The sequence below is a fragment of the Opisthorchis viverrini genome, assembly GCF_000715545.1.
Source record: "Opisthorchis viverrini unplaced genomic scaffold opera_v5_494, whole genome shotgun sequence".
Classification (NCBI taxonomy): Eukaryota; Metazoa; Platyhelminthes; class Trematoda; order Opisthorchiida; family Opisthorchiidae; genus Opisthorchis; species Opisthorchis viverrini.
Genome location: NW_008752154.1, coordinates 147,542 through 171,774, shown reverse-complemented (window position 1 = coordinate 171,774; position 24,233 = coordinate 147,542). Strand labels below are relative to the sequence as shown.

Here is a 24,233-nt window from a genome sequence, read left to right as displayed (position 1 = left end):
GCTTTCGTCCCTGAAAGACTGTAAAGACCATCGTAGGCATCATATAGTTACACGTGTAACCCTCGTAAAGCCCCAGGAAACAGCGGTCATTTAGCTGCTTCTTCTCACGCTTTCCTGCACCAAGTGTATACCTCGTTGGTAGCGTGACAAGCGAGTTCTTTGCCAAATCGGCAGAAGGCCAGCCTCCAGCTTTACAGCATGGACAAGACCCTACGCATTTCAAGATGCCTCTTTCTGAAATGAGAAATAGCAATGTGGAACTTGTGCCGAGTATATTTCTCGCGACTGCGCATCAGTGATCGAAATTCTGAAATTCCTTACAGATGGGTCTTTGAACGAAACAATCGGAACTGTTGATTGACTATTTTGTGAGTAGTCGGTTTGTCGCAAACATGTCGTCTATTTGAGATGATAGAGCATGCGTATCGGTGAATTTTGTGGTACAGATGATCAGAATCCTAATCACAATACGGCATTGTCGAAGAGTACTCGAATCCACTGCTTCTTCGACCTTAGTGAGAACTGTTCAGCCAAGACAGAGACATTGAAAAAATCACGCCTTAATTACTGCGCAAACGTGTGTCCCAACGCTGTCCGTTTGCAGAAGAAAAGAACCATTAGGCATGGGACTACGTGATGTGAATTTTGTGCCTGGAGGTTGACTGACCCTATATCTTGTTTAAGCATGGGTTCATCCCATTGCTAATCAGCCGCTCGTGGCCCAACGCTTCAACTACTAGCCAGCATTCCACGAGTTCGAACTTCTCAGAGACTCGTGAGATACGCACGGCTGATGATTCCCATGAAGGTTGAGGCAGTTGTACAATGGTTCTCGGCTTTTCGGCGTGGATCGACCTCGCTTTAACGACGGAATCTCCACAGAAAATTCATCGTCATCATCATCATCCGAATCATCATCATCATCATCATCATCCTCATCATCATTCGAATCATCATCATCATCATCATCATCATCATCATCAATCATCATCAGTCATCATCATCGTCATTGACAACATGACATCATGCTTCACTGCCGTACAAACATGACTCATTTGAAAGCCTTATTGTAAAGAAAAGAGTATAGATGGACGGGGAAGGGACCTAGTGCTGGCTCACTACAATCATTCCGAAGTGCCTATACCTCCAGACATTCACTCAGGCAATCTGGATAGAAACTGACAACAATAACGCCTCTGACATCGATTGGCAGCCATATCTTGTAGTGTCTCCAACCAGGTATAGTGAGGATCACGCGGTCCCCATCCTGAAAGGCGAGTAGCACCGACAGAACCCAGGCGTTTCGTGATCTTCTCAAGGAGTACTACATGTTCAACAATATATTGAAGTATTGGCAACTCAACTGTGTTAACTGGTTGCGAATGAGGTTGTGGCTGTTGACTGACCAACTCAACAGCTCGCTGGTGACGTCATCACGACTGTTGACGAAACATGTGCGAGCACATTGCCGAATCCGGTGGACGGATCAATAGCCAGCTGACCGGTGGACGAATAACCAGCTGATATACAACCAAGTACTATGTGTCCAAATTTCAAAGATGCTCTCTAATTATTATCTGTTTAGTTTGCCCGGGATTTGTAGCGGCATCTTTTGCTTCCCTCCTGGCAGATTGTGTGCTGTGAGGGTAATGGAGGCTACCCGGAGATTGGAATACCTCTCGTCCCTCTGGAGCTCGGCTATTCAGTTCTTGCTTGGAACCACCCGGGATTCGGGAGCAGCACCGTAAGTTCAATTAGTTTGGAAAACATTACTCTCCCCACTCAACAGCTGGACATCATTTTTCTGCCTTATGAACAAATGTAAGCTACGCAAGCTAGCTATAAGACCACTCGTCATTCACATGGTTTTTCTCCAGCGAACATGAAAAAATGCAGATGCGAGACTTGTTGTTATCACCGGCTTTGTAAATGATCACTTCTAAATGCATAAGGCTAAAGTTTCAAGAAGCGATGATGGTTGTGAGCTTGTCACTGAAATTGTCCGCTCCTCTTGACCCAAATGTAACTGCGGTTACCTTTGATCCTAAAGAGGGCAGCTTTAATGTAACCAAATTCACGTGAGTGTTACCCAGCGGGTGGCGAGGTGACTGAGTGGTTAGAGCGTGAATTGGCCGGTCGGATAGTCCGTGGTTCGAACCCGACCTCTGCCTCTCGACTTCTCCTGTCTAGAACTGGGTAACCTGGCAGTATCCCAGCCCTCGTGCTTCCTTCGGGTGGCATGGCAGATAGGCACCGAAAGGGTGTTACAGCTGGATGTATTCAGCGGGTCAATAGTTCTCTTGATCATGGTTAGTTCATGGTATTGATCATGTTTAACAGACGATTACTGTCGTGTTGAGCAGTGAATAGGACGTTGGCTTTTAGTGGAACAGAATATAATGGTTGTTAAATGGTTGCACACAATAAAAATATTGCAAATGAAGAGTTGACTAGTCCGTTGGGTTTTTCACATGCTCCAGTTCTTATGCGACAAAGAGTAGCAGAGGACAGGAGTGAACGATGTTGCCGCAGTCGACTTGATGTTTGGTAACTTCCAAGCTGTAGGGAGAGATCGGATAAAGATGAATTATTCAGGAGCCTTAGTAGGGCTTTCCAGGTGGGAGCGATTGGCATTGTAGTGAGATATTAGTTGTTCAGTTCTATTAATTGCTTCTAGATCAGGTGGTTGTTGACCTGTTCGTCCAGCTTGGCAGTTTTACTGGCAAACGTTTCGTCACTAATCGTGAAAACGCCATCAGTGCGCGGTTACTCCCCCTTTACCTGCTTGCGTCCATATAGTTTAGAAAAGCATACTGCTCTTTGTGATTGGCTGATTGATGGATAGCTTTATATTGTTGGTAGTGTGAGGAGATTTGGGATTTTTGTTATGATCCTCATTTCTTGCATTCCCTGTATGAATCCCCTTAAGTAGGTTTGGTCGCTGTTCTGACTGCTCCGTCCACGTCTGTGTTGCGTTTTTGGTATATCTTCCTCCTTTTTGATGAGTTATTCTGATACCACCAAAAAGTATATAAAAGCAAACAGATAAAAAGAAAGTACCCACACAAGCCGCGCTGATGATGCCCCCCCACGATTGGTGGCGAAACGTTTTCAAGAAATTTTTTTTAGTTCTGTGGGAACACTGCGAAAATAAGGTTGCTGACTTAGGTGGGTTATTTAGTCCAGTGCGTTGGTGATACACGGCCACTCTCGACAAGGTATCATACCGATAATTATAACAATATAGACAGAGAAATGGGCATTTTACATCATTTTATTAGCTACCACATATAGTAACTAGTTAATGTAATCCAGTGGGGGATTTAAGAGTCGGTCCTACTGGATGCTTCATACTAAAAAAAGCAAATTCCGCTTTTCGATCACCACACCCAAATTTGATAAGCTTTTCAATCTTCAGGCCTCTTGGAGGATCTCGAGGGAGCTGGCATTACATACTTTGACTACCGTGTCTCCATAAGTGTTCAGAACACCATAAATCCAATCATCTCTCGAGGATTTCGACCGTCAGATAGACTTGGTCTGAGCATGGTAGACATTCTGTAGTACCGCCTACTTTAAAAACTTTTCACGCAGAACCCAGGTGGCTAACTGGAAATCTGTCCTCTCTTACTTGTGACACAGCAACCGATCAAGGTGACTCGGTAGTGACTGTTTTTACTGCCAAGCTACCCTGCAGACCTGGTGCGTTAGAGACTACCTGAAAGATGCAGGCGTAGACAGCCTCTTCCCTTTGGAACTATAAAGGTCTTTTGTATGATTCATATCTCCTGTTATTCTGCTCGCTTTATATTGGAAGAACTTCCACCCAGCTGGGACCATAAAACAAGGATAGCAAGACCGCAACGCTACCAAAAACAAACTGGAAAACAGATCAACAACGGTTCTGGATACGCCGCGTAGATTTTGAGAACAGTCGTGTGCCTCAAAAACAATTTTACTTGGAAGATCTTGTTACTACCTAAGTTGGTGAACGTGTGTTGTCGGATTGGGGAGCGATAGTGTCATGAATTACTCGACAGCTCATGGGTGCTGATCGTAGAATTCCAGTGAGAACACGGTGATTTCTCGGTTTAGATCACGCGTTGGAATTTGTTGGGGATTTCAACTCCTGGGGGGGGGGGCGAACTACTGCGAAATTCTGTCCGCTCAGTTAGGAGTAGAATATGAGATTTTGTCATCCTTGATATTGTCTTAAACTTTTGCTAAGCGGATATGATTTCCCTTATTCCATTTATTCATTAAGCAATCAAACTTTATCGCTCAGTTTACAGCACCATGGTATAACTCATATGGATGCGCTTGTTAACTTTTTATGGTCTCTTTTCTGCCCAACAGACAGGCAGACTGCAATAGTCTGTTCATAGTAGACAAAAGCGCAGTCTGAGTGAGTTCGTTGTACGGAGAGTGGAGGGTATGTGTCTTTCTTGTTGAGTAACTTTCACGTGGGTTTTGGGCAACTAGGTGAACGCTTCACAAAGTCTTGCGCATCTGATAGGATATCAACGTATTCTCGTCGTATTCATACTCATGCTGCCAGAAGACGACGAAGAATCACCGACGCCAGAAGTCATGTGTTTGCGAAATTCACTGCGAATGCCCTTTTTGAAAATGCATACCATTATCGGCTCACTTCAATTGTCCGGGATGGTCTCTTCCAGGTAGACACGAAAAGGCTGAACAGGCGCTGACTGGGGAATTCACCGCCATCCTTGAACACAGTGGGTGCAAGGTCGTCAGGACCAGCATTACGATGGCGCTTCACTAGAGACACACATTGGGATACTTTTGAGGCTTAAGGGGGTTCCATATTCACAATTCACCTTTCTGCCGGCAGTCCGTAAATGAGGCAGTAGGTGGCTGCAGCAGGGGTTCGCAGCCGGAACCTGACAGACAGCGATGAGGCAGTCGATCCAATTACCTTACTTGCGTGCTGTGTCCTTGTTTCTTCCAGACCGCTTAAACCAATGCAGAGGGAATCCAGCGTACAAGCAAGAGCCACTTATTTTCCTATTTCCCTCAGTGTGTGGACTTTAAAGGTAGCTAAGTGGACCAACTTTTGACGTCCGAAAACAAACCACGAAGTGCTCAGGGTTGTCACTGAAGTCGAACCTACAGAAGCTGCAGCTCAGTGTAATGCGTCGTCAACAAAGCGTTCAGTTAGACTGCTGCGACCTGTGGGGAGAGTATTCAACTTTAGATGGGGTAATATAGGAGTCGTCTGACATGTTCCAACCCCCAACCTGGAGCGCCGGGAGACTGTGTTAGTCAGACCTCTAACCATTGAACACCCCAGTATGAGAGAATCTGTAAGCGTCGCACGGACACCACGGTATAACTCCAAGGATCAGGAAACACACAAACAGTCAGACTGCGGTATGGTCCAGACTCCTCGCCAAGGAAGCAATACAAGAACACAACTACACAACGTTACATATCACATTGTAAGGATGATTAAATTGGCTTACGGAACTGGAACTCCTTCAGTTTTCAGAAGGCTGTTTCAATTTGGTCAGTATAAATCAAGACCACAGTCAAGCTTGTCGCCAGGTATCCGCGGCAGTCAGTGTCGCGGAATGCGGACGCACGGTTAGGCAGACATTCTGCAAGGTCTTTCATACAAAGTGACGTTAGGTTTTCAGTCCAGCACTTTTAGCGGGGTCATGTTTTTTCTACGTAGGCCATAATCAATACCATTGGCCGGTTGAAAGTCTTACGCATGGTAAATGTTCGGTACCAGGTGTTGTTAGAACGAGAAATGGAGAGTGACAGACTGTTAAGTTCACTGACTGTATAACCCTCCGCACTTGGTCTTACCTTATTTACCCCGGCGTATCCACAAATGGTGATAGACCAGTTTGCCTGTTGGTGATCGAGTTGCTCGTCATGTTTCTTGATTTTGTTTCGAACGCTTCGTGGCCTGTCGGATTGACGACGTCGGTGAGTTATTCTGTAGAGACACAGACCATGCGAGATGATTCTCGGATGCATAATGCTCCATAAAATTTCAAATCACTAACACGTTAAACCGCATGCAATCTGCGTAACTCTACGGGTAGGAGAACGCCAACTCCGTCGGACAACCGAACGTTTGACAACCAGATCTGGTGATATGAATAACCGCAGCAGCAAGGTACCCTGTACAAATCAAAGCGGTTTGTCTTCCAATCAGAACATAGACCAACGACCCAGTCAGCAGGACATCCCATTCAAACAGCCATTTATAATCGAAACTCATCTCCTTTGAATGGAATTGCATAAACACACATACCACTATTCAGCGCACCGACCCCCTACTAGCCGACGCTGCCACCCCAACTGATGATCTAACGTTTGAGCCAAATTTGACGGGCTCAATAAACAGTCGTATCACTAAGTGAGCAACCAACACACCCCTCCATATCTCAACTAGTCTGTTGCCGCGAAAGGAAAACAGGTGGTCCTATATCCATTTCGCACAAGTATCGTTCCAAGGCCGCGAACAAGCCACACGGCGAAGGAATGGATTTCTTAGCGCATGCTATTTCCTGTTTCACTTCCTTTACAGGGTATGCCATTCCCAAAGCAAGAGTGCAATGCCATGGAAGCCGTTCTTTTATTTGCCATACATCACCTGAAGTTCAAATGGAATGAAATCTACTTGTATGGCTGGTCAATCGGTGGCTACACTGCCAGTTGGGCAGCTATGAATTACCCGTCTGTGGGTGGCCTGGTGAGAAGTTTTGCCTACTTGCAGTTTATCAGTAGTATAATCTAAATTCCATTTTCCATCCTTCAGGGACCCTATTGCATCTGAAATTTTGTTCCAGTTGTTCGAATACCATCAACCCCGTACGCCAATCATCACTCTTGAATCGACACTTTCTTGCTGACACCTTAGTCCCGCTTCTCCAACTGCAATTCAAAGACCCGTTACGGGCTTTCCCACGCCTTTTAGTTTACGTAAAGCGGCTCTGTTCCTTTTGGACTACGGATCGTACCCGATAACCGCTATCCCCTATACCAAGACAGTAAAACATGTGGCGATTTGTTAACGCTTCAGTTACTTTCGCCAGCCACCGCGTAAAACATTACATTCCTGGTAGACTGGCATAGTAACAACGATTAAAAAAAGACGGGTAAACAGTTTGGAAAAATTAAGGCCAATCCAGAGGAGGAAGTGCCCTGGACGCATACACGGACGCTTGCTCATATAATGATAGTTGAGTGAACCGGATCAGGAGTAAAGACGTCTCACACTACTCATATAGCTACTGAAAACGCTGTGACAGCCCACGACCGTTTTCACTTTTTTTTGAGCTCATAAGATAGCAGTCTCCGGGTTTCCGTCAATCTTGTGCTCTGCTCAAGCAAAAATTGCACGAAATTCGACAAGCACACTCACCTACCCACCACTTTGGGCTCTATGGGAGACTCACCTTGAACCCGACTGAGTCTCCCGTTTATGATGTTCTTCAACCGAATGTGCTTCACCAGACCTCCTCATGCTTCAGTTGGTACGATATTTGAGGTATCGCAGTACATTGTATAGACGTCATACGATACTCATAAGGTTGCTGAAGATCCTTCGATCCGAATGTGCTTCACCAGACCTCCTCAGTTGGTACGATATTTGAGGTATCGCAGTACATTGTATAGACGTCATACGATACTCATAAGGTTGCTGAAGATCCTTCGATAGCCCACGACTGGCTTTGACATTCAGTGTATCCACTGATAGTCACCTACCTGAGTTCCCGAATGTTTGGTTGGGGTCGGCTGATTGACCTCTGGCTACTAGGTGCTGAGCTATCGATGAGGTTGCTTCGCGTTTTTTGCTGTTACACGGGTTGGCCCTGTGACATAACGTGTCTCAAGTACTCAACTATTTGTTCGACCGTTCTTTGTGGGTGATCATCGATCCGAAACCTAATGAGATATCGTTTGACTTTACGGACTTTTTAGGACTAACTGAATGAAAACGCAACATTCTGACGGTCTCGTGGACTATTTCAGAGGCTTCCACATTCCACATTTATCAGTTGCGTTTTTCAGCACCACTTGGCCTCTAAAAAGACCAAAAAGCTGTTTGAGGAAGCTGTATTTAGTCCCCTGCGGTCTTCCTAGTTCCCCTCAAGGATAGGCATTTGAATGTTTCGTAATGAAACGCTTTTGATGCGGTGTAGATTTTTTGTGAGACAAACGCTCGCGCGATACAAATGTAAACAGTAGACGCTGGCGGAAGCCCTACCACATATTTGGACATGGAGCTTTGTAACAATGTGGTGGTCACCCTTTTGACGGGACGAAACAATACATGGTCACGCTGTGTGATTATTATTGTGTTCCGCGTCTGGACAGCGTTCAGTTTTGCGGAAGATGTTTAGCGATTCGGAGGAATCAAGACCACCCGTGCAGTCTGCTCCATGCTTGGGACTTTTTCCGCAACCCTTTTGTTAATTTTTGCCGATGCTGTCACCGCTGAACAGACACCATGGGGGACCGTGAATTCCAGAATCGGAATGACACTTGGAGTAGGGTTAGTGGGTCTGGAGCGAGATGGCTCAAGTGGTTAGAGCGCGAATTTGCTGACCGGAAGGTCCTTGGTTCGAACCCGACCGCTGCCTCTCAACTTCCCTCTCTAGGCTTGGGCAAGCTGGCAGCATCCCAGCCCTCGTGCTTCCTTCGGGTATCATGGCAGCTAGACACCGGAAGGGTGTTACAGCTGAGCGATTTATTTGTTAGTTACTGGGTCATGCAGATAGCGTTCCTTTAATTTGACGATTATCAGTTCACTCGAAATAGCATGCAGGAACGGACTCTTTGTCGTGCCATGCCTTGTCTAATTTCATAGTACAAGGTCCTGACCCAGGTTTTCCTTTCGCCCCTCGGTGAATTTCAAAGATAAGGAGTTCACTGGTCGATTCAGCGATCCGTAGCTCAAACACACCTCGACTTTTTGATTGTTTCTGTCTAGGCTTGGATGACCCTACAGTGCCTCAACCCTCCTACTCCCTTCGGAGTACATGGCACCTATCAACCGAAAGGGTGATGAGCGATTTCATTTCTTACTTAATCATCCTTGCAGCCACTAATTCTGTTTTGTAGATGGAATAAATGAATGCGTTCTCGACATATGAGGTGTATTGGCCAATCACATTAATTGTTGCACCAGAAACCACTTGTAATGAGTGCCCAAGAGCTCTTTATGAGGTTGCGGATCAGTTGCTTCATGTGTGTCGGTAGCAACCATTCAGCTGTGATGCCTCTCTGGCGCATAGGTGCCATTCAATTCGGAGGAAGCGCGAGGGCTTGGATATCGCGGTGTTACCCAAGCCTAGACAGGAGTAATAAAAAAGATAGGGTTGTATTCGAATCATGAACCTTCCTATCAGTATCTTCGCACATCGGTCTTCGGGCTAACTCGTGTTCATTGAGTTGTTTTGGTTGAGCCGTGCTCAGCCACTGTCTATCAAAGGAACCATTGTTTCTGTTCACAAACTCTTGTCGGTAACAGGGGACAAGCTACAAAACGAAGCTGTTCAAAGTTTGTCAACGTTGCATGGAATCTTCACGTGATCCTCCATGAAGCTGATTGAAAACCTCACAGGATATGGCACTGCCGAGTATCTGTCTGTCTGTGCCGCGCTTTTGCTAAGGTTTTTAAAAAATGCTTACTCAACGTCTCTGATAGCGCCCGACTCCAAATTAATACTCAGATTTAGTCGTTTCAATGTTCCTCGGTGGTACGGACACTGTGTCCTTAATAGTTTTCCTTGCCCTCTACAGTTGTTTCCACTTATTTACTAGGATGTCTCTTTTACTTTTGTGTTACTGAGGTACCAGTGTTTACCATTGGTCGCGTTGGTCGCTGTAGAGAGGTTGAACCGTACTTTCGTTGATGGGTGGAAACGGGACATACTCCTCCACTCCATGACATTTCGTCCGAATCCGACCGCCGGTAGATCGAAAGGTGCCCAATTCTACTCATCACATGTGGACCACGGAGCTCAAGCGCTTTTAGGCTGGCGGTAGAAATCACAGCTGTTTCTGCTCTCCGACGGTTCCTACCCAAAAAGACCTTCCGGTCTTCGTTATTATCACGCCTTAGTTATTCCATGGGGCGAGAGAATACTCACTTGACTTTAGGATGGCGGTTGTACATCATGTTCAAGTTAGGGTTTTTGACATTGCTGATCAAGAGCTGCGAAATCTCTGTTGGACCAAAGTGTTTGTCGGACTACTTGTTATCTACGAGCCTCCAAAAAGCACCTTTCGTACGAAAAATCGATTTGATAAGGCAAATTCGATGTAAAAAAAATCTAGTGTTAGTTCATTCACCCACAGTCGCTCCCTACTTGAGTCTAATCTTTATGCCTACTCCAGAAAATGCATTTTGTGCGCTCCGATCTATTGTGACAACATTCCACTCTGTTGTGTAGATTTTGGATGCCACGTTCGATGATCTGGATGAATTGGCTCGACGGACGGTTCCAGATTGTTTGTGTAAGTAACGCCTCGTTTTCCAACAACTCACTGATATTTCGTACCTCCCCGAAACCCTGTAGCTCCTTATCTGCCCTCATTTCTCCCTCAATAGATCCGTTGGTCTTGGCAACAGTGAAGCAAACACTTGATTTAAACAATTCGGCTCAACTGATAGCGTAAGTCTGTCTTGTTTCATGGGCCTTTTGTACCTACTTCTCGAGTTCATTGCTGGAATGGGTTCTGATCTGATTTACTTTGTGACCGGTCGGGACCATTTACTGCGCATCAGCCATTCAGCCTTTCTGGCTAACAGTCGGAGTACTTTGTTCTGTTAATGAGCTCAGCTTCAACGCTGTGTGTGATCATTTTAAACTGCGGATGCTAACCAAACTATTGATAAGAGGATGAACGACCTTCGCGGAGGAACACGAGATAAACGGTTACAAGCCATTGGACACGAAAGTAAATGTCTCATCTGTGCAGAGCTTCTGAAAGGGGAACATTCTCAAGCGTCCTCTTGAACTTTCCTGGACGTTATTTGAATGTTAAACAATACAGATAAGCACTGAAAAGCGGTCCGATAATTTCCGTACCAACCCTCTCATTTTATCAAATTTGGGGATGGATATTGGACACTAGACCGGACACTACTTGCATGTTTCATAAGTAGTACACACTCACACTTATATCGTTAGAATCATGTGACTGGGATCAAAAATAATTTTTAAATATCCATTCTGAAATGGTTGCAACCGGTGTAAGGTGTCTCAGCCGCAATGGAGTTCAAACTCCAAGATCGCAATAAAAAAAGTAGCATCCGTACGACTGACTGCGTTGAATCCTGGTGTCAAGACAACTAGAGTGGCATGCACAGTCTACCAGACTCGTGCATTATTGGACAGAAACTTTCAAACAACCAAAATGGGCTAATTTTTAGGACTAACTGACAGTCTTCATCAAAAGTAGTCAACACGTGGACTTTTAAAGAAAAAATTTGCCGAAATGTCGATCCTTTTGTGTTGGATTTTGAGACGAGCCTTGAGAACGGGAGGGCGGTGGGTGGGAAGAACCCAACGGGACAGCGATCTCAAGCACGTATGCGTGCAATCAGAACGCAGGTCGGTTTTCGTATTGTCACTAGGCTCAGAACGTCCACGAGAATGCTGTAGCTCAGGTTGCAGTCGCTCGACTGCGGCCAGTCCCTTTGAGGCCAGTACCCAGGCTTGCCCTTTTGAAGGGCCGGTGCACATGGCAGTTACTGTGGCGTGATCAAGCCATTGTGGCTTTGCTCTGCCTTAGACCTGACTGTGGCGTCCGCGATACTGACACCTATAGCAAAACTGCCGCTGAACGTTTCGCAGCCGACCTTGGTGGCTGCTGTCGTTCCGGTCTAAGGTAAATTACGCTGTCCTGGGCGCAGTGTATGGCGCAGGGTCATCTGACCGCTATTTGGCTCTAATTCACACTTATCAAAGCGAACAGCGTCTACATCAGGATTGTGAATTTACCCTCAACTGTTCGGTTTGTTGTGCGTGTAACCGTTTTCAACAGTTACATTAATTAAGCTCTTCAGCGTGTAGGTGGGAATTTCCATCGGATTTGGGACTCATTATTGACAGCCATAAACCACTAATACATGGTGGCTTTCAACCTCCACACTTGATTACTTATAGGCTGAGATACTGCTACGGCACCCAAATCCAGTCAGGCGGTTGATTAAGGTGTGAAACCAAAGCACTTGGCTGAGAAGCCTGACTGCAAGGAGCAGTGGTTGGCCCAAGGTGTAACAAACATGTCGCCTCGACGCAGAGGGTCCGGAGTATGTTTGTCAAGCCTCTATCCATTTAGCGACCTGATAGGTGAGACTTTGTGGGTCTTGAATGGGCATCTTCCAGTACAGCCCAACGAGCTGGTGAGGTACGCAAACCGTCATAATGCCGTTAGTGGATGTTGCGTCAACTCAATGAATACTGCTATGTATGCGACCGAGTCCGCTGTCTACATTACACATCGTGCGTGAATTTCACGGCACGCAGATACGAACTGCTTGCATGAACGTATTGTTGGTTGCTGACCAGTTGGCTGTTGATCTGTTCACCGAGGTTGGTAATTAACTTGAAAACGTTTCGTCACCAAACGAGGGGGGTTTTCAGCGCTGATGGGTTCCAGCTGACCGTAACTTGAAAGTCCCTTTTTATCAGAGGTCTATTGGAGAGTTCGACCAAACTACAAGTTTCAACCCACCTGTGTACGAACTTGCTATCCATTTTGATGTATTTACCAGTAGACTAGGCGCTACATCAAGCATGCTTTTAAGCCCGCTTTGTTATGTCCTCTACTGATCAGTCAATCAACCTTGTCAATTACACACGGAATTTGGCAAGACAAATAGCCTTGAGGAAATTGTACTGCAGCAACTGAACAGCCAATATCGTGATTCAAAAGAATCAAGAGTGGAATGAAACAAAACAGCCCAGTGAAAGGCTGGAATAGAGAGAGAGAGAGAAAGTTGAGCATTGAAACATAGGTTATAGTCAACAATGTGAATGTGTCTGTTAGAAGGCAGTCCTCCTAACACGCTTACAAAGCGAAATCGTTGCGTTAGGACGTACCCTTTCAAGTCGAGCTTGGTTCATCGACTGCTCGGGCGAGTTTGGAGTATTCCTTTTTGTCATCTTTTTTTGGAATTTTATGCGGGCATGTCATGCCGTCAGGTGGATCTAGTCTTTCCTGACTGCAGAATAATTTCCTCCGTCCTCACATCCTATACGTTTTCTTCTATCTTTGTGATTGTTTGTCTCGCTTCGTATTTTTTCTGCAGTTATAATGGCCCCGTACGGATTATACGTCGTTCTGACGACGAAATAATTAGCACTTCGTAAGTTTCCACATTTTCTGTTCTAAACGTCGCAGTTTATTAGATCGGTCTGTGTAGCACTAATCGATACCATCCTGTTGACTACCAAAGGTAGAATCTGACTGTCCTACTTTAGTTGTCATCGACAAAGCCGCTGCCTATAGGAAATCTCTGTGTTTGATCATCGGGCGAGATGGCTCAGTGGTTAGAGGGCGAATTCACTGATCGGATCGTCCGTAGTTCGAATCCGACTTCTGCCTCTCTACTTCGCCTGTTTAGGCTTGGGTAACCTGGCACGAGCCCAGCCCTCCGGGTGGCGTGGCAGCTGGGCACCGAAAGAGGGTTACAGCTGATCGACTGTATTATTATTACTGGTGCCTTCGGGGTGTTGTATGGGTCTGTTGGGAACATCAGATCAGTAATGCTTAACTCCACCAGGTGGTTTTCGCGAAAGTTAATTATTCCGCGATAGATAAGCTGGTCACACTGCATGGGTTACGCTGGTTAGGCCATATGATCCTCATGTCACAGGACAGTGTGTCCAGCGGAGACATCTTGGCCCAACCTTGTACCGGATGGAGACGCCCCAGGGGAGGTTAGCCCATGGCCTGGCAACGAAGCATGAAAGCGCACACCAACAAACTCATTTGCGTTAAGGAATGCCATGAGGACCATGAGATGAGTCAAACCAGTGGCTAGTGGCCCCGACAGACATGGGTGGTTACGCAACCAATGGCGGTCTTGCATCAAAGCTATCGCCTTCACTGCGTAGTGCCTTGCCGTAGTGGACAAACGAAAGCATTCAACGTCAATGAACTGATTGGGCCATCGCCTTCAAGGCATGGCTCTCACCCCTTGTTCTACTTCGGTGAACGAAGCTGCAGCAGCTGGAACCACTGTACTTCGGTTGGACTCCCTAGTGGATGTGTGGCTAGAAGCCTGGAGGTGTGTTGACATTGGTTTTTGTTGGACTTTTGGAAAGGGGATCTGTGGTTCAGGCCATATGGGTCTAAGTGCGTGAACAAGGTTCTTTGGTGAGCCAACTGTAGGTTGACCGTTGTACGTAAACGCTGTCACGAGATCTTGGAGTTGTGCGCGGGTAGACGGCAAAAAAACATCTAAAGGATGTGCACTTACTGTCCAAATGCTAGTTTCAAGCACTTGGGACCGGGTCGTCGTATCACCGGCTTTATTTTATGTCTGGTCCATTCGAAGCCCGGCGTTATCCTTCAATCCACTTGAACCCTTGCCGTCATCTACGTGAACCCACCATAACGGTTGCTATTCCCGTGTCGGTTTGAAATCATTTGCTGTCAAAATGTACGGTTCATTCTCAGCAATGCACTAGATGAACAAATAGACACCATACCAATGGGTTCTTCAGTAGGTCCCTTTCTGGCACTCGACATTCATTGGTGTGATGTGTCTGTGTCGACAATATACGGGCGAATTACGAGTGTCACCAAACAGACCGATGTTTTAATGAGTGGTACTAAAGATTTCAGCCGATTAATTTTTTTATCTGTGTAAAAGAGGCCAATAAATCATTTTTATTTATTTCCGCAATGTCTATCCGCATGTGAAATGTTTGTCTGTAGGAGACTGAGGTGCGGGAGAAATTTGGTTGTGGTGACTGACTGGGATGCAGAAATAACCCTTTGATAAGAAATGCCTTTCCGGAGAAATCCGCGTCAGATGTGACGTCGGCGGTACACAAGAAACAAACGTATATTCGACTGTTATTCAAAAGGGATACCACGTCAGCGTCGGTGCTAACTAAATCAGTTTGCAAAATTTTCTACGCTGTCAATTGTGGAGCGTCACGTGCATCCGAACGGCGCAGTACCAGTCCTCGACTCGTCCTTGTTCACTTGCGATTGTTCATCAATCGTACGACTCTTTCCAATCTCACCAATGAGTTTCCGTTTGCTAGGTTTCCCTCAGAGCAGGCTTTGACAATTAGGAAATGAAGTGGTGTGTTAGTCTCTGCTGGAGAAACTTAAAAATAGCGCTGGATAAGCTTGGTCAAACGCCTTAGTGTTCATATTGTCCGGTATGTTTCCTTCAACCATCTCAGACGATCCCTTGGAATGGCCGCTTTCTTACGTTTGCTGACTATGGAGCTTGAATCTCAAAAGAAAATTCTGATCGCTCATAAATTGCTGTTCTGGTTTGTAGAGGAGTGTGGTTAGTGGAACGCGAAATTCGATTATCAAGTGCACGTAGTACAGACAAGAAGATTCCGTCTGAACTCCACTCAAGCGTTTCTTTTCGTTCGCACATTTCGTTCCACATTTCAAGTCTAAATTGGCTGCGAAGTTCGATTAGCTTTAAAGCGCCAAAGCACTGTATACGAGTGTTGCTTTTAGGTGTGGCCAGTCAGGACAATGCGATGAAGTTCTTCAAATCCCGTAATTTCTCACTGTTGAAACAAGAAGCCAACTCTGCACTATTATCTTGATGGAACACACTACTCCTAAGGTTGCTGAACACTTAACGACTGCTTGCACTCCGCTGGTTCGAACTAAACCTCAGCATCTCGACTCCTCCTGTCTAGACAATATCTCAGCCCTCGTGCCTCCTGGTGGCATCATAGCCAAGCATCGAAAGGGTGTTACACCTAAACGATTGATTGGTTGATTTTGATTGCGCTAGGTTAGAACATAAGGTTGATACGAACTGGGGGACTGTGTCTTTCTGATGAGCCCTAAGAAGGGTGAAACCGGCCGCGGGCTGTCGGAATTTTCAGCAACCTTATAAGTTTTTTATTTCATAGAAAAGTAGTGCTCTATCTCGAATATCGTACCAACTGAAAAATGAGGCGACCTGTGTGCAGCACATTCAGTTGTAGAATATCATAAGCAAGAGATTCAGTCGAGCCTCTCGTGGAAACCAAATTAATTTGCAAATGAGTGTATTTGTCGAAAACAGTCCAATTTGGGTTCAAGAAGAACATAAGGTTGACGGAAACCCGGGGACTGCGCCTACCTGATGAGCCCCAAGAAGGGCGAAACTGGTTGTGGACTGTCGAAGAGTTTCCAGCAATCTTGTGAGTAGTTTCCTTTATGAATGTATACTGCGATATCTCGAATGTCGTGCCAACTAAAACATGAAGTGGCCTGTGTGTGCGGCACATTCTGTTGAGGAAGACTATTCTAAACGAGAGATTCAGCACCGGGATTTACCTGAGTGTCCCGTTAAAACCAAATTCATCTGCAAATGGGTGTATTTCGCATCTGCCACTATAGTTCCTTTGCCAGCCTATGAATACCGATGACACGCAGACTTACTTCTTTAGTCGTCTTTGGTCTGACGAAGTGGTCTGTTGTACTCTGACTGTATTTTTTCTATTTCACAGGGAGCCACCAAACAGGGCGAGTAACAGAGGTAACGTTCTACTCATCAAGCTGCTCAGACACAGGTATGTGTTGCAACTGAAAGGTCACAGACGTCCATTTGTTGAGTGTCTTCAGAGTTTGGAATCGTAGGTTAACTTTGCATTGCATTTTTGTTGGTTGTGTGACGTGAACGATTGACAAATTAACGGGAAGTGGGAAAAGATCCGGTGAATTTCGGAATGCTAGTCCCTCTCATGGACGACCTTGAAAAGGCCCAAAGATTTTTCATCGTTCAAACGAGTGGTTGTACTATGGAGGGATGAATAGCCTGACACTTGTGAGTGCCACATGTTCGTATCGTATTTGAGGAGTTGAGTGCTGTGTTTTAGACGAGAACACACATTTGCGAGTGAGTTTGTACCATCACGAGATATTGGCCGTACCAGCCGGCCTACCGGAGACATTCAACGCTAAATGTTGCGTCTGAATTCCACCCGTAGTTTTGGACACTCCTGACGATTGTCAGCACCCATCAACGATAGACCGGATTTCGGGGTCTCTCGATTTTCCAGAGGTTCGAAGCGAATCATGTCTTGTCGTTCATATTGCGTTTTCTTGGACTCCGTACTTCACAGTTGCCGAAATTCATTGCCCTTTAGATGGTTAGAGTGCGATTTTACCGACCGGAAGGTCCGTGGTTCGAATCCGACCTCTGCTCCTTGACTTCCTATCTAGGTTTCGGCAAACTGGCAGTATCCCGGCCCTCGTGCTTCCTTCGGGTGACATGGCAGCTAGGCACCGAAAGGGTGTTACAGCTGAACGATGGGTGATAGTCTAGATGAACACCCCGATCGATATGGGATCACCTCATGTGATTTCACCTGCGACTTCTGCTCTCGTCAATGCTAATCTGGTCTCCACTACGTCAATTAGTTCTCAGCCCTCAATCAGCTGTCATGATTGCATTTACTTCCTGTCCCCTCTCAAACGGTACTATTTTAAGTATTTTCTGATTTAATGATCACGTTGTTTACTGGTCTTTTGACCATCTAATTAAGATGCATGCCAAACAATTCGTATACTGTCATCGTTTGTATCAACGCTCCCCATCCGTCAGATTCCCCAATCTTATGGCTGCGGAAAACGAAGCACAATTAACACATTACTTGACACTGAGTGCTGAAGAACAAGGTGAGTGAGCTTATTTTTAGTCTTCTGTCGATTTCCTACAATTTGTAGCATTTTTGCGAAAAAAGTAGGTAGAGTGAAGACCAAAGTATCCTCCAGTGTGCGAGTGTATGTTGAATTCGTCAAGCAAAAGTGTTTGTCTGTTCGATTCCTCTAAAGACTCACCGGGTTGCTACGATAATTTTCTGAACAATTGTTAATCGGCATTCGTTACCAACGGTCGATACTACTGATGAGACGTACTTGTCAACTTCACCCGGCTACAAGGCAGAACTTCCAGCATCCCCTTCCTGTTTAAACCAACAATGAATGCTGTTCACAGCAACATCTCAAGGCGAGAAAGTTCCGGAAATTCTCGATTTTTCTACACGTGAAGTTGAGCCCTGTTTGCCACAATAAGCGAACGAAAAACTTTTTTGCCTCTACAGCCTGACATTTAAGCGTGGACAAAAACCGCTGCTGCACTAAGGCTAGACAGTTTCATCTGTCGATGGTCGAATTGTTCCTCACTAAGCTTGACAGTCACGTCGACGCAATGCTCCGCTCCGCTGCGCAACATCTCTCCCATACTGTCACTCCGACTGGTGATCAATCTTTTGCGGTAAAACTTCCAGACTCAGCGAACAACTCACCAGCAACTCACTCACTAAGCAACCTGAGCGAACAATATTCTTCTCAAAGTCGAAATTTCATGTGTGACCTTGTCTTCATTTCGGTCGCTAGATGAAGCGAAACAAACTGAGTTCTGTCCATCGTGAACAAGGCAAGCCATGCTGAGTGATAGTTACTACATGGTTGAACGCAGCTCACATCGTTTATTTAGCTGAATTTATGCTAGATTGGTTTCTTTTCGACGGGTTCCTTGTGGAACTGCACGACTTTTGTTGAAAAGTTCAAGGTTGTTGTTCTTAGTAATGCAATACAAAATGTACACACAAGGGACAGTGGGTGTTGATTATACAGTGCTCAAAACATGAAATGTACCGTTCTCCCAGTGCAAGGTGGTTGATGCTTGAAAACGCCTGTTGCAAGAACCAGAGGGGGGAGAATATCAAGCGGATTCGCCCAATTCGAATAAAAACGCATACAACCATGCGACATTCAATTTGCCCTCTTGAAATGGCGAGGCTGGATTTTCCCTTCGTTTTTGGACCGAATCTCCAAGTAAACAATCTGTCGAAGTTAGAACCATCTCTAGTGCTCCCGAGGCGATATTTGTACTATTCTCGACCCTCTACAGGATACGATCGTGTCCGATTTTTTCTCGCTTTTGGTATCTGTTTGCCATGACCTCTCTCATCACGTCGGTTGCTTCCGTTCGTAGTAGATTTTGTCCAAGAAAGCCGAAATCCTTGTGAAACCAACATTCTCTTGTGTTGTTCAGTGTACCACCACAAGTTATTCTGACCCAACGCATTCATTCGCTAGGCTGAACTGGGCAAAATACGCCCGTTTACAACTTTTCTTTGGGTGATGTGCTGCAGAAAGACCGGCTCATGTTTCATTTGGTGCGATATTTGAGATATCGTAGCATAGTATTTTGACGCTCAAATGTCGTACCAACTGAAACATCAGATCAGCTTTGTGCAGCACGTCCAGTTGTTGTCACGGGCAGCATTGCCAGCCAAATCCAGGACCTCAGCAGCGAGGTATTCCAGGACTGCGGCCAAGTAAACTGGGGCACCAGCACCAACGTGCTCGGCATAGTTGCCTTTGCGCAGCAGACGATGCACACGACCGACGGGGAACTGGAGACCCGCGCGTGACGACCTGGTCTTAGCCTTGACCCGAGTTTTATCGCCTTTGCCGCGACCACTCATGGTTTGTTGAGACGTTGAAGGAGAGGTAACGTGGACTGGAGAATATTGCGAACCAGCAAGGATTCACTTGATTCTTCCATGCATACCGGCTTTAGTTCGTTGGGTTCAGTTGGAACATGAGGTTTACGGAAACTCGACGACTGTGCCTACCTACTGAGCTCTAATAAGACACAAACCGTTCACAGGCTGTCAAAGAGTTCTCATAGACACTTTTGTAATGCATTACTCATAAGGTTGCTGAAAACTCTTCGACAGCCCACTACCGGTTTCGCCCTTCTTGGGGCTCATCAGCTAGGCGCAGTCCCCGAGTTTCCGCCAACCTTATGTTCTACTTGAAATCAAATTGCACGAAATTAGCGAAATACACTCATTTGCAGACTAATTTAGTTTTGCGAAAAACTTACCTGGAACCCAGTTGAATCTCTCGGTTCCGAGTGGTTCTTTCGCAAAACCAAATTAGTTTGCAAATGAGTGTATTTCGCTAAGTTCTCATTGACCTTGTGAGTAGTATGTTTCATCAAAAATAAAAACGAACTTAACGTTTCACAGTCACCTCCCAGATCATTTCTATCATCAGGTAGTAATGGTTTGGACTGATACGAAAAGCAGACGAGTTCCAATGAATTCCCAATGTGGGTTCGGCATTGTGAGCGCATGTGCTCGACCTATTGGATCTCAGCCGATGTTTGGTCACGGAAACCGATAGTGGTGTCTCCAGTGTACCCATCGCTAAACACCATCTCCCTTATTGAAAGTAGCTTGGGTGAGATTCTCCAACGTACTCGCTCATCATGTGGACAGCTGCCTGCAACATGAGCCATTGAATCTATGCAACGTCGAACGCGTGTCATGAGTCTACACTTAGCTGAGTCCATGCAAACAAATGAGCTCAGTGGATTACTACAGTATGCACTCACACAAACGGAATGCATGATTTCATCCGTGAATTCCAACCAAGTCTGGAAATCTTGAGCAGAACTCAACCATCGAGTCTACTCAGCTACGATGGCACACACATTCTCCGGTCAGGATTCGAGCCACAAATGGGCTGAAGCACTAGAAGAGATCAACACACATCTAAGCTGCGTCAACCGAGGTGTTGAAGCTAGCATCCCCGGTAGATTTGAACTTGAACTTGCTGTAAACCTTAGCAGACACAGTGGCCAGACCTCAAACAGGTTTCTAAAAAATGACGAATCACAACGTGCACAGCAGCAAACAGGGGCAACCTAACACACACACACACACACACAGAGAGAGAGAGAGAGAGATCTCACGAACATACCAATCAGAAGATACGTTCACCGACTGAAATAACGCTGTACGTGGTCCGCATTCAAATGACAGCAGAAAATTCTCGAAACGTCGAACTGCAGTACCTTATTTCACTGTAAACTTCCCATATTGTACACCACAAGGCGTTCAGTTTGTTTGATAAATATCTGGTGCCAAGCTGGACTCAGAACTCCTCTATTTCCTTTTATATTAGTTATTTCGTTGAAACCTTGCACTTTTTTTGTATACCTGTTTGTGATCTTTTTTATCCTTGTTCAAGGTAATCTGTGCCAGAAATGCACTTTACCGACACACTAAAAAGAATCAACAGCGTGGTCACCATTGACATCAGCTGATACCCAAGGCGTCTCCTCCTTTTCAAACCCTCCTAAGTATGTGTTGTCCACCTCGCAGCTGGTATCCTTCTGAAGAACATGGTGGTAGACCCGACCTGGTCGATCAGTCTGTTCCCAAGTGAAGTGTCTGTCTTCAAACCAAACACACGCAACTTAGAATTATCTATTGTAGAATCTTTTGAGAATTCCTGGCGTTTAGCGAAATATATTTCTTGTTGACGTTGCCTTGGTAACAATCACGTTAAGTATTTTTCCTATTTTGCTGCTAGTATGTAAACAGTACGTTTTGTTCCCCATCCTCTAGCCCTGTTTGTAGAAGAAATGAACTGTTCTCCCGAGCAACATGCATCGTACATTTTGAATTTTTTGAAAACTGAAGCTCAGCGAGCTCGGGTGACGGACAATGAAGACACAACCAACCCCGGTCCCTACTCTGGTTTGTTTCCGTCTCAGCTGGGAAGTCAAATATCAGATCCAACAACCAAGTTTGCCATGCTGCTATATCTGGTACGTCTTGAATCTTTGTACCGTTTTTTTCAGGATCGTCAATGTACTCACCATGTGACAGATGCCGGCAAAACTATTCGTCCTGTCCTACAGCTGTACAGTGAGCGACCGACGGCTTGACCTCGTAGAGTTAGCTATTGTGGTCCCGTTCAACTTCTAGACTGGGAACCATCAATGAAAGAGACTAACAGTGGGTTGTGAGGTTGCTTTGGTAAGCTCATTGCGAACGACATCAAAACTCAAACAAGCTGAACGGGTGTCAGGTGTTGGGTCATCATATTTTTGGAATTGCATTCTGCATCGTTCAATGCAGTTTCGCTACCCTATGACTTTAAACTATGCTCCAGATTATTGTAGCATGCGACAGGCGAAGATAGAAAATACGTGGGACGAAACAAGACAGGAAGCAGAATGTAATAGGTTCTTACCCAAGAATAACCGAATGGATTCAACAGCACTACGGAATGCGTGATGTCTCCACACCTCGGTGATTCCTCAATCTCGTGAATCCCAGCGTGTCTAAAGCCGCCTTCTACACCTTTTCATGCTTCGACTGGAAGTCCTGCCTTATTCAATGGTCGCAATCCGTATCCGTAACCTGGATGCGGCGGAGTGGTCGGTCGCCAAGTACATGACGTAGTCAGCCTAGCCACCGGTGCAGTGAAATCAAAGTGCCATCTACCGCTAATTTTTTTCTTGCTAATTTAATGGTCGCACAAGCTGTGTTGCAGTGTTTCAAAGCCAAACGGAGCGAAACTGGATCTGATGCCGTTGCCAACATGTTGCCAGTCAGGAGTTGCCTAGTTTGAAAGGAAGCATAACGAGTTCTCGAAGTCACTAGCCATAGTAAGCAGTGTAACTGCCGCGGTCTCATCGTCACTGACACTGATGCTCCACCGCAGTTCTCGAAGCACTAGCCATAGTAAGCAGTGTAACTGCCGCGGTCTCCTCGTCACTGACACTGATGCTCCACCGCTGTACAAAGTTTACATGGCTATATTTACAGCCTTGGAATGAAGAGAAAAGAGTGAGTACGAGAGGGATCTGGTTCTGGCTTATCGCGGGCACTCTGAGGTGCCTGCAACTCCAAGCGCACAATCAGACAATGTTAGAGGAAACTTACATTGGCTAGCCTCCATTTCTTGCATTGTTTTCGGCCAAGTACAGACCCGGTGGGTGGGGAGGATTTCGTCCCGAGAACTCCATCCTGCCTGATGGACCGCATCAGCAACACCCAAGTTCTTCGTACGCTTCTACTGTCACCTCTCAGTTTGTACCACTCTGAAGGAAACTTGGAGGACAATACACGTCTCGGTAGATGATCTTTCAGCACACGGCTGAGCCACCGCAGCAGTTGATGTTGCTGGATGTACTCCTCACAACCGAATACATAATTTCCTCGTTACGAATTCGTTGACGCCACCCAGCAACACCTCTGAGGCATCAGTGTGTAGACTTCCATCACTGGTATTTTGCACTCCAAATAGGGAAACCTGTATTGGGCGCCGTGATGAAACCATTGTTTTCTTCTTTGAGGCACCGAACCAATGTCCGTTTTTTTATTCGTATCTCTTCGAACTACCCCAATGTCTGTACTTTTGATACGCAACTTCACTTATGTCCTGTTTCCTTATTTTCACAGGTTTCACGCTATTTCACTGAGGCACCGGGTACCCATTGTGCGCCATTGTCGTCCTCCTGTTTCGAGCTTCCCTGGTGGCCTGGCGAATGAGTCTGAGCCGATAGATACACTCTGACAAACCCCTCATTCCGTGCTGCTGTATGGTTAACTATCACAAACCTACTTCCTTGTGTGCCGGAAGCAGTGATCGCCTCGGCTTCGAGTCACATCTAGCCTCACAGTTATTTCAACTGGGGGGGGGGGGGGGATATGTTGGGTTCGCAATATCACCGAGATCCACTTACATACGCTTTGAAATCATTTTATAAAAAAAAACCTATGACAAGTCTAGCATAACTTTACTCGTTTTGATTTTACTCCAGGTTTTCTTTCGAATTGTTGTTTTTCGTTCTCTAGAGTCTATTATACCCTCAGTCTGAATCATTTTTTGTTCAATGAACTTCAGTGGAATTTGACGAATCACAGGTCGTACTTTAAAACCAAATCGACCTATCAGTACCATGTGCCATATTCTGTCTGTCATGACCTAGTCTAACAGCTGCGTTCGTTTTGTTTCCAAATTGAGGTTTGGACTGTGTGCACCCGTGTGAGAATTCAGGTTGAACACTGCGGGTGACAACTTCTGCGGAGGTTCGTGGCTGCGTTGTCACATCAGATTATCTATACCTTTGTAGATAGCCATCGTTCGTGTTCTGAGTTCAGCATGAGTTTCGGTCGGCCATTATAGATCGGTCTGAGTATGGTTTAGGGTAAAAAGGGACTATC

The 24,233-nt window shown here is 45.7% G+C and overlaps 2 protein-coding genes across 2 annotated transcripts in view; one reads left to right on the top strand and one right to left on the bottom strand.

Annotated features, from left to right (window-relative positions):
- T265_11407 (hypothetical protein) overlaps positions 1–23,957 on the top strand; it is a gene marked incomplete at both ends in the record, with an annotated part of 37,577 nt that extends 13,620 nt beyond the window's left edge. Inside the window, 6 exons of the mRNA XM_009178052.1 lie at positions 6,566–6,730; positions 10,440–10,503; positions 11,667–11,880; positions 17,798–17,871; positions 21,624–21,826; positions 23,469–23,957. Coding sequence (XP_009176316.1) covers positions 6,566–6,730; positions 10,440–10,503; positions 11,667–11,880; positions 17,798–17,871; positions 21,624–21,826; positions 23,469–23,558 — 810 coding nt within the window. The remainder of the gene's footprint in view (positions 1–6,565; positions 6,731–10,439; positions 10,504–11,666; positions 11,881–17,797; positions 17,872–21,623; positions 21,827–23,468) is intronic.
- Positions 19,440–19,688, bottom strand: T265_11408 (hypothetical protein; the record flags this gene model as incomplete). Its single annotated transcript, XM_009178053.1, has 1 exon — positions 19,440–19,688. The coding sequence occupies one exon, from the start codon at positions 19,686–19,688 to the stop codon at positions 19,440–19,442; it is 249 nt and encodes an 82-aa protein (XP_009176317.1).
- Positions 23,958–24,233: the final 276 nt, after the last annotated feature.